This window comes from Sphaeroforma arctica, assembly GCF_001186125.1.
Source record: "Sphaeroforma arctica JP610 unplaced genomic scaffold supercont1.1021, whole genome shotgun sequence".
Lineage (NCBI taxonomy): Eukaryota > Ichthyosporea > Ichthyophonida > Sphaeroforma > Sphaeroforma arctica.
In genome coordinates this window covers 14,554-25,802 of record NW_014039537.1, presented here as the reverse complement: position 1 = coordinate 25,802, position 11,249 = coordinate 14,554, and the positions used below count along the sequence as shown (strand labels likewise).

Here is an 11,249-nt window from a genome sequence, read left to right as displayed (position 1 = left end):
TGTACATATATATATACATATATATATGTATGTATGTATGTGTGTATATATTTATGTATGTATGTATGTATATATATATATATGTGTGTGTGTGTGTGTGTGTGTCAGTGACTGTGTCTGCGTCTGTGTCTGTGAAATGTAGTTACATGCTCTAACATTGTCATTTGACCACAGGGAGATGAGCCTGCCGCTGCCGGCGAAGAAGAAGACCAGGACGAGGGTGGGGTGACTGCATGTGTGTGCGGCTTTGAACACGACGATGAGCATATGATCGCGTGTGATCGATGTAACAATTGGCAGCACACCGTGTGCATGGGGCTTAAACCTAGCACGGTGCCCTCCATCCATTACTGTGTGAACTGTGAACCAAGACCCGTGGATGTGGGCAGGGCCAAGGCGATACAAAGCAAGAAGGCCGAGGAACTCAAGCTGGTCGAAGAGAGCAAGAAGCGTAAGCGCGAGAAGAAAATCCAGGAGAGGATTCAGAAAGACCAGCGGAGGGAAGCGAAACGGTTGCAGAAAGAGCGGGAAAAGGCCGAGGCTGGGGACAATGGCAGCGACTTTGAAGACGGCAATATAGACTCAGACGACTTACAAGGGGGGGTGGCTGGCAATGATGCCATGTCTGAGCGCACGCGCCTGTTGTACGAGAGTGAGTACACCCAAACACGCGGCTGTGTATTGATGCCCAAGGAGCTCGAGGACGATCTGAGCGATTGGACTGCGGACGGTCGGCTGAAGGGGCCGCAGGGCCACGGCGGAGACTATATGAGTGCGGGTGAGAGCGATGACATCTCGCAGAGTGACAGTACAAGTAGCGAGGGCAATGGTAGAAGGATAGAGGGTGACCGTGGGCCCAGGAATAGGGTGGCTAGCAATGTCATGAGTCAGGGGGGTGGCGTGGTCAAGCGACTAAGCGCGTGTGTGCGAAGGTATGTGAGGAAGACAGGTAGGTACACGGACGACCGGGCTAAAGACCGTGGAAAGCGTGACGGTGATATAAGTTCTCAGAAGGGTGGCACAGCACGCACACCTGACGAAAGCCAGGGGCAGGCGGGTAGTGGTAGTGGTGGGAGCATGGCACTCGCAGCGTCTGTGCACAACCAGCCGGTGATGCATGTGCACACCATCCCAAAGACAGCCAATGTGTGTGAGCGTCCTGTGGAGAAGTCCTTCCAACGGGGCCTGTTCCTGAGCACGCAGTGCAGCCGTGTGTGGAGTGCAGGGGAGGACATCCACGAGTACAGCGGCCAGCTGTGTGCCAGCAGCGCGTTTGTGCGCGAGTGGGAGAAGGAGGAGGCCTTCGACATCACCAAGCGCATGTGTCCGCACGTTGTCTTCCTCAAGGGAGGGGTGTGTGTCAATGCACGCTACTATGCGAATCTCACGCGTTGTGTGCGGCGCTCGTGTCGAGCGAATGCGGAGGTGGTGGTGTGTCGCGTGGAGGATGATGCGCACAAGGCCGTTGTTGGGGATCTCATACGGCCTGAGAGTGTTACAGAACGGCACAGAATCAGCATTACGCTCAAGGACACTCGCGCCTCTGGCGAACTTACAGTGGTCCATGTGGGCGCTCGCAGTGGTGCACAGTCACTCGGTGTCTCTGCTGATAGGGCCAAGCAAGGGACAAAGGAGCGCGACGGGCACGTGGTGGGGGATACGAGAAAGTATGGGGGTGGTGTGAGTAACAAGGTGGAGGCACAGACTGCAGACAGGGATAGTGGGGGCAACGGCACGGACGGTACGCATACAGGGTCGGAGAGTGGTAGAGATACTGGGCTTGGCAATGAGCACGGGAGTACAGTAGCCAACAATGGTTCGGGTGTGCTTGCGGTAAGCGATAAGGATGGTGCGGGGCCTGAACCTGAGGCAGGGATAGAGGGCCGGGATCGATGGAACGCACCACGCGTGGAAGTAATTCCTAGTACGCGTACAAATACAGACACAGATATGAGCACATGCACTGACGCAGACAACCCTGTGAATGCGACCATGAACACGCTTACGAATGCACATGCAGTGCTGAGAACAAATGCGGATAGGACAGCCAATAGTCCTGTTAACGTGGCATGCAAAGAAGAAGGAACAATGGAACCTGGGCTGGTGCAGAGCGGTTTGCGTGTAATTGTGCGAGCGGTTGCGACGATAAAGCCAGGTGACGAGATCACCATTCCATTTGACTACAACTACGATGTCCCCGCGTATGTGTGCACGTGCGCGTGTGGGGCAGAGGATTGTGTGGTTCTCGACAGCCACAGGCTCAAGGACCTGAGACGGCGCGTGAGTCTCAATACATCCAGTCACGCACACAGAATCAACAGTAACAATAGCTACAACAACCCACACAGTGGGGATGGGCTCACGCCCCAGCACTCGGACTCAGGAGTCAACAGCACGTACACATCCATGCCATACGCGTACATCAACTCCCCCAGCGCACATATTCAGGCACACGTACGTATGCACAGAGCCAGCGATCCATACGCACACGCACGACACCGTGACAGCATGTACAGCCACGATGCTGCGCTAATGCGACACGACAGCGCGCACACACACGCACACGCACATGAGCACAGTCGAAACGACGACGATATGCACGCATCTTCGGGTACACCCCGAGGCTCGGTGGCCGATATACTCGGCCCGCCTAGAGGACGGAGGCTGAATATGGAGGAGAAGAAGCTGCTAGCCATCCTGCAGACGATCAAGCGCATGGAGAGGCAACAGCAGCTACAGAAGATCAACAGAGACAAAAGAGAGAAGGAAGTGCGGCACTTGACTACCAGCGCTCCTGGGTCTGTGGTGACCACTCCGAAGGTCCAGTCGCCAAGTGCGTCCAGGGCGGACCTGTCCTCTGCGCCAGCACCGAGTGTTGGTATGTGGCACGTATCTGTTTATAGGATTTTGTTGGTAGGTACGGTTTTGAGTTCATGTAGAAGCTTGTGTATTAATGTTTTCCGTGTGGAGATAGTGCTGAATTGGCTTATCGGACTAACGTACGGCGTGTGTATGCTAGTGCTTAAGGTGGTTTGTGTGTTCGGCATTACAGTCATTTTGTTCTCCATCCTCGTAGCATTAGGTTCTTGTCCCTCTTCTGAGCTAATCGATTAAGCTAGTTTGTGAGTGGTTTGCGAATGTGTGTGCTGTGTTTGTAAAGCCCTACTGGAGTAAAGTAAAACCAGGTTAATGGGCTATGTGTATGAACTGTGGCTTTGATGTCGGTGCATTTTGTGAGCAACTGGGGATACATAATTCTACTTTGTACTGTTGAGTTGCTTCTATAAACTTTGAGATGGAAGGATGGTAATACTGATGTAGATGCAGGGTTTCTGTGCTGTCCGCGACATGTAGATAAGCCTCGAAGATTGATCTGATTTTTCTCACAGTATCTTTTACCTCTTGTATACGACACCTGGAATATTTACGCTTGTCTTTACCTACACTTTGTTTCTCAGCTGATTATATCGTACTTATGTCACGTTTTTCATTTAATCCATATCGTACTCGGAAGGTTTGCCCTTGCACATCTATAGGGTTTTTGACCTTGCTCATCAATAAGGTTTTCTACCTTGCACACTTATCGGGTTTTATCCATGCACATCCATAGGGTTTCGTCCATCACACCTCTGTCGACATTGGTTGGCCCCCTAAATCAATAGGATCACAGTCGGCACTCTGACCCACAAATCGCACCCAAAGTCGCTTGATCGCAGTTAGTAATTCCACTCACTCATTGCAACTACTTTTGTTGACAGTCGTGCCCAAAATCACCCGAATCACTGTGGGCAAGAAAGGCTGGATGCGTGAAATCCGGAAGAGCTCTGGCAATACGAGCTCTTCTCCAGTGAAGAATAGGTCATCTACCAATGCTGAAAATGTAAGCATTAGCACGGCTCCAATGGACACCGATGAAGTCTCAGACACGCATCGAAAGTCATCCGCAACCACGGCGGCAACCACAAGTACACTAGCCAATACAAACACAAGCATGAATGCAGGCACACACCCGAGGGCAACTGCCGATACAACAACCACAAAGCCCGGTTCAACAAAGGGCGCTCAAATAGGTGCAGCTGCGGAGACAACTATCTCTGCAAATAAGCGCGTGGGTAGAAAGGGGTCGCCGGGGCTTGTGGTGAGTTTCCGTGAGACGCTCCACAGAGGCCCTGCCAACCGAGAAGTGAGCAACAAAGAGAGTGCGAAGGACATACTTTTGTCGGATACAAACAAGATAGATACCGGTAAAGAACGGGAGATTGTGGGTAGTAGCACATGGCTGAGCGTGTCTAGCATAGCTGTTGACGAGGGTTTAAGCCAGGAGAAGTTGGTTGCTGGAACCACTGCACCGCACGACTCAACGATATGTAATGATGAACAAGAAGCGGGTGACAGTCGTCCGGGCAGTGGGCAGAATAGCACAGACAAAGAAAGGGGGCAAATTGAGCCTGTGAAAGTACAGACGAGCGTAACTGCGGACGACAAGACTCGTGCAGGTAACGAGGAAGACGGTAGTAGCAGGCCAAGCTCGAGACGCGAGGAAAGACATGTAGTAACAGTGGAGAGTGGTGGAAATGACGAGAAGATGCTGGCAGTGGGTCATGGTGGGCAAATAGGCAAGAGCGAGGCATACAACAGCGCCAAAGACCCCAGTAAGGAATTACATATACCCGTGGTTGCTGTGTTGGCGGATACTGTGAAGGACTCGCCCAAGATGAAACGTAGGCGAGACGACCGTGAGAACTCCCATTCACACTCACGATCGCCCACGACACGTACGGCAGAGACCGGTGTCAGCACAAATCATAGTACAATTACAAGTCATAGTACTAGTTCAATGCACAAGAAACTCAAGTCAAGCTCAGGTAGTAGGGAATCAAATTCGGCACATAGGGATACTGGGAGCTCGGGTAAATTAGATGGTGACCAAAAGAAAACATTGGACGAGGGAAGAAGTTCGGAACCAAGCAAGGAAAACGGCCGCGGCCGCAGCAGCAGCAAAAGCCCCGCAAGGGAGGGCTCTGGGAGTAGGGATAAACAGGGAGCTATAAATAGAAACTCGGGTAGTGAAGAAGCAAGACCCGGTACTGGTCCGAGTTGTACGAATAAGACTAGCAACGCAAATAAGACCTCTACGTATGTAATTACTACTGACATGGGAGGTCAGACAAATATCTCCACACACTCCTTAGCAACGCCTGTGAGCGACAATAGGACGCCAGATCAGATCAGTCTCACTCTGGCCCAAGGAACGTCGGTTGGCATCGGAGACTTGGAGAGACAGTCAAAGATACCCGATAGACTCACAGAAAGCCGCCGAGACATGCACGCACTCGGAAGTTCGGTATCACCTGAAGGTACCAAACGCAAGGCAGCACCAGCTGACCTGGACCAGACTGCGTCAGATACCAACAAAAGATCCCGCAGTCGGTATGGTACCGAGCGCCAAAGTAGCACAGAGATGAGTGCGGATGCGAATGCAGGTGATGCTGCAACTACAAGCGATGGGTCCAAAAACAAATCAGCCAATTCCTCTAATTTTGAGAATACAGGTTTTCAGAGCGATCGTCGGAAGGGCAAGAATGTCCAGCTATCAGAAAGCCCTGAAAAGTCCGCAAAGCAAACGAGTGTTGATGAGAAGACTGATATTGGGAGAGACAAAGACGAGACATTGCGGAAAATATTGTGTGAGAGTGGTGATGCGAGTACGAAGGGTGCACCGGGCTCAGGAGCTGACAGCACGAGCACAGACGCTGTGCAGATGGAGTCAGTGCACAAGGATTTAGGCTCAGACACGGCGTTGGGGAGAGCGACTACTCAGACAGCAGAGAATAACAACGCGAGTATACAGGTAGGTACCAAATCTAGTGAGCGTACGGTCCAGGCTCAAGGTGAGGTAGCTGTGGCAAACGGTCAAACGTCTGAAAGTCGTGCCGGCGATAGTAAGAGAGTCAGTGCGGCGGAGAATCCAGGCAGGGCGGATACTGATAGAAGTAGTGCAGCGGAGTCTAAACCAGCCACAACTGGTGACCTGAGTGACATGGTTGGTCAAGTGCTAGAACCGGCGACCACAGATGGGAAAACGATCCAGAACACTAATACTACCGATACGAGTACTAAAATTAGCACGAGTAAGAGTACGGTGGCCGATAAAAAAATCACTCCGAATTCGGTGACGAATGTGGCGCCAGATGCGAAGACAGAGTCAGAGTCAGAGACAGAGATGCATGCACACGCGAATGCGTCTGAGATTTGTGGTACTAGTGCACTTGCGGGTAGAAGTGCTGATGCTGCAGTAAATAAACACACCTACACCAAACCAAGTGATGGTGGAGATGAGGTGCCTCGGAAACCAACGGTCATATCCAGCAACACCGATCGTAGCGGTGGCGGTACTGGTGCGGGCGTGAGACTTGGAAACAGCAGCGGCCTAGAGATCAAGCGGAGTTTGGAGTGCTCGTCGGGGAAAGGCGTCGGTAAGCCCCGCAGAAGTATTAGTGCACCTAGCAGAGGGAGTGCTAGACAGAACAGCATGTATCGCAGTGGCAGTGTGAGCAGGGAGTCTGCGTCGGCGTACTCGCCGAAAGCGGCCCGGACAGATAGCGTGAGCAAAGCCCATCCCGTGATTAAGTCAAAGATGATCTCAACCACCACGATTGGCCTGGGATCTAGTAGTCAGCAGACGAAACCCAGTGACCGGATGAGCGCAGTCGTGGGCACTGAAAAGAGGAGCAGCAAGCTAGACACCGAACAATCAGACACCATCGGTGGGGCACGAGCTGGCGGTGATAAACCCCGTTTAAGCGAGAGATCCTCCTCGGGTGCCTACAGTGCGAGTGCGAAGAACAAGGTATTACGGACCAGCTCGGGTATGGTGTACAAGTCCTTCACCGACCGCGAGAGAGAACGCAGCAAGCTTGCAAGGTCGGATAGCCTTCCCAAAGCAAGATCAGGATCCGCATCCGTGCCATCGAGAAGTAGCGTTGCAAGTAGGCTCAGTTCCAGAACTAACTCGCAGTCCCGCAGAATGTTGGTAGGTAAGACTTTGGACGCCCCCGGGAGTGATCTGAGAGCGATATTGCTGGCACGGAAGCACACTCAGGAGTACTCTAAGCCGAAGCTTACACATTCGTTGTCGAGCACAAGCACTGGGACACCCGAGCGATCAAAGATGAGTAGCCGATACATCGGTAGGGATAGTACTGGCAGAGATAGCAGCGGTAGAGATAGCGGGGGTGCGTCCACTAATGGCTCAGGTAGGGCAAATACTTCGAGGAGCATACGGCGGTTAAGCCCAAGCACAAACGCATCCACATACACAGGCACGGCCTCTACTGTAGGCCCACACATTGCCTCCAAGGCTGACCCAACCCCTGGCACTGCAGAAGGCACATATGCAAGCACGCCGGTGCAACCGGGCGCTTACGGTGCAACTACCAGTCAAGCAACAACAAAAAGTTCGGTACTACCAGGTAAAGGTGCAATGACCGATAGTAGCAGCCGCATCATGCGCAACAGTAGTCTGGACAGGGCTACGAGTCTGCGGGGGCAGGGCAAATCGAGCAGAAGGTCTCGCGCCAATAGTGCTATGGGCCAACCTGGGGGTAGCGTTGCTATGGCAACCACCGTCTCCACCGATCTCGACTCTAATCTTGCTGATGTCAATTCCAGTTCAAAGACCACCTCTAACACATCCCAGATAGTGCAAGCAAGCACCCATACTGTGCCAAGCCCCACCTTGTTGACCAAGGTGGCAAACACATCTACACGTGTCACTGAGGAAAAGGTTCCCGCTTCTGATGCGAGCTCTGAGGCTCTAGCTCGCGATTTACCTACTGTTGTCGAATCTAAAAACACGCCTGCGCCCTCGGCCCCACCAGCAAGTCATCCGCAAGTGAAGAAGAAGCTGACGCTTTCTGAGCTCAGCGCGCGGAATAGGGTGTTAAGGTGTGCTTAATACTGTACTGCTATGATGTACTTATGGTGTCCTGTTAACTTGCGTTTATTATTCCTTGCATGAATGCCCTTACTGTCTCATAATTTGAACATCTTGACACTTTAGGTTGTGCATACAATGTTTATCAAGGCGAGTACATCATGTTTTGTTAAGTTCTGCATTTCATGTTGCGTTCTTATTTGGATAGTGAGGTCTCGTTCGCATTTATTTATTGTAAACGCTTCTCTATAGAGTCAAAACTATACGTGTTTTGTCAATCTAAGGGTGTGCAATAGCAATATACCCGCTTCTATGTTGACATTATCTGCACCTTAGATATTCTACACGCCAGTCGAGGACGTACCGTCACACTGCTCAACTAGTTCTAGCTTTGAGAACAAAGTCTGAAGCCCCGTTTACTTGCTTGATATAACTCCGAATCTGCCTTGCCTGTTGCCGAAAGATTTTCAGACAAAATGGTTTGTATTGACTACAAATGGCGCACCAATACTATCTATATGCCAAACGCTCCTTATTCGACCACATTTGCTCGTTCTATAGGCTTCCAGTATATAGCTGCGTCTGCGATATAGCTGCGTCTGGAGACAGGTGAAGGCTGTTTAATGCATTCATATGAAACATATCGGAGCAGATAGGTCCGTATCCGGAAGAACAAATTGTCTCCTCTTCGTACGATTGAATGATAAGCACAATCAAGACGTCGCGTTGCGTATATAGGCAAATTTGAACCCATTGTGCTGCGATGTTCACCAATTTACAAATCTACACTAATGCAGGGAAAGTCAGGCTGGCAAGGATAAGCAATAAATTGACGGCGAAGTTTAGTAACGCAAAGCCCGGGCGGCTCAAGCAAGAAGCTCACACAGCCCACTGTGGTGGTCAGCATAGTCCACATGGGAATCAAACGTAACTACGATGCGGACAGGGACCGTGTCTCATAATAGGATATAAACTATCAACACTAAAGAAATGGAAGTCTCGTTGCTTTCCATATACGACCTATAGTTGTACAATTCAGTACGGATGTGTTTTATGTAGACCATATGCATGTGCGGATGAAAGCTTAACACTGCGCCCAGTCTACTCAGCAAATACTGTTGAACGATTTCTATGATCCGTCTCGTCTCAGTTGGCAATGACTGCAGCTGTGACAAGTCATCAAAGTTCACTATCTTATGGTCATGACAGATGGCCATGCATCATTTAAATTTACTATATCGTGGTCATGACAGAGCCGGTTCGTCTCAGTTGGCAATGACTGCAGCTGTGACAAGTCATCAAAGTTCACTATCTTATGGTCATGACAGATGGCCATGCATCATTTAAATTTACTATCGTGTGGTCATGGCAGATGGCCATGCATCATTTAAATTTACTATCGAGTGGCATTTTGCAGTTGTGATTGATTGTATAGTCGTCTTAGCTGGCAGTACACTTTAGCTTTGAATGGTTACTTCCCACCCCACACGTGGCACAGAAGTGACCAAACTTGCACCATTCGCGTGCACACCCCTTCAGCTGGTTGTATGCTCTGCACACATTCTTACTGTTCACGTTCCCGCAATGAGCCACAAACCCAAACTGCGCTCGAAGCACAGCCGCTTTCTGATCAGTTGTATCAACCTCCACAGTTCCATGGTGTGTGGGCGTATTCATTGTCGGTGAATCTTTGCTGATACGTGGTTGTGCGTTCGATCTACGAGTGTCAGCTTCCTCCCACTTGTCGCAAATCGCGATAGAACGAGTGATGAAGTAGGCTAACAACGGCCAAGCATCCCCTCTCCGTTTCTCAGCATGCTCATCAGACATAGCTGTATGTTGTGCAAGAGCGTATTGGGCGGGGCTTTGGCCCTTCTTGTTGAGGATATCACATCTGCTGCCGCTGTTGAGCAGTAGTTGTGTCACGTGCGCAGACCCTGAGCAAACCGCCAGATGCAAGGCGGTGTTACCATCAATATTTCTGTGCAGATTAACGTAACAATCGATATTTTGAGTATACACAATGGTTGCAGTGGCCGTCTGTATACAAAAATATATGCTGAGCTGTAACTGTGACACGTGTGCAGTCCTGAGCGGACCACCAAAGTGCAAGGCGGCGTTGCCATAAGCAACTCTGTGCATATCATATATTGTGCGGTAGTGTTGCTAACTCCTTGAATTATTTCTACATGGATAAGTGTATTGTGTGTTGTGATTTGAGATGCTAACTCAGTTATTTATCTCTGTACAGATATAAATGATGTGCGCAAGCGTTGTGCGTGAGCTTTTACAACAACCAAAAAAAGGTAACCGATTGTATGACGTATAGGTCAGTGCCATATGGTGGAATATCGCGGAATAAAAAATCCGATGATTTCGAATGACTTGATACTCAGCGCAGCCCACGCTACTCAAGCAGCTAGCTATGTCAATTAAGCCCAAGTATCTTACATATATGCTTACATGTATAATGGATACACGCCGCATTCTTTTTGAGTGCATTTCTGAACTGAATATGCCTGCATGCGAAATACCTAAAGAGTTTCACCCACCTGCTGTTCAAATTGTAGCCCGCCACATGATCTTCGGGCGTGGTGTGACGATTAAGCATCAGCTGCACTACACTGGCCGACCGCTGCAGCAGAATCGATGCCCGTTGCACCGCCTCACAAGTGCACATGTCCAGGCTTACAGCTGGATGTGTCTCCATGCATGACGTGATATCTGATCTGATATCTCGAGTTGTGTCGGTTAATGTGACACGCACTTGCTTCTCGGCTGGTGGCGTGTGTGGCTGCGTGTCAAGGGATTGCAGCACTGTACCCTCAATAGCAGCTATCGTATGGGGGCGACTGTAAAGCACTCCACCCTCGAGCGATGCTTTACCACTGTTCGCTGCCCACTCTCCGTTATCATGTGAGTGCGTTGTGCTGATCTGCGCCAATTCATCCACCGCCACCAACCCGCACGCGAAGTGCAGTGGGAAACGTCTGGTACTGTCCGTTAAGTGCATTGGTACCTCGTTATGTAGCAGCACTGATACGGCATCGTAGTCGTTGTCGTACACTCCCCGCTGGATGGCCATGTGAAGCGGGCTCAGCCACCGTGTGTTATTGCGCCTGTGGAGGAATGGTTCATGCTGAATTCAATATATATTGCATCTATACAATAACAACACGTATATTAAATTGTGTATATATATAATTATATACATACATATATATATATATATGTATATGTATATATATACGTATCACAATATATATATATATATTGTGTGTGTGTGTGTGTGTGTGTGTGTGTGTGTGTGTTA

The 11,249-nt window shown here is 50.1% G+C and overlaps 2 protein-coding genes across 2 annotated transcripts; one reads left to right on the top strand and one right to left on the bottom strand.

Annotated features, from left to right (window-relative positions):
* Positions 1-173: 173 nt before the first annotated feature.
* Positions 174-8,956, top strand: SARC_09709 (hypothetical protein; the record flags this gene model as incomplete). The annotated part of the gene is made up of 3 exons (XM_014296272.1): positions 174-2,878; positions 3,759-7,947; positions 8,734-8,956. Coding segments are annotated over 3 exons (6,925 nt in total), but the record flags the coding sequence as incomplete, so codon positions are not given.
* A 193-nt stretch (positions 8,957-9,149) lies between these two features.
* SARC_09708 (hypothetical protein) lies at positions 9,150-11,021 on the bottom strand (the record flags this gene model as incomplete). The annotated part of the gene is made up of 2 exons (XM_014296271.1): positions 9,150-9,917; positions 10,489-11,021. The coding sequence occupies 2 exons, from the start codon at positions 11,019-11,021 to the stop codon at positions 9,377-9,379; spliced, it is 1,074 nt and encodes a 357-aa protein (XP_014151746.1). The 3' UTR covers positions 9,150-9,376.
* Positions 11,022-11,249: the final 228 nt, after the last annotated feature.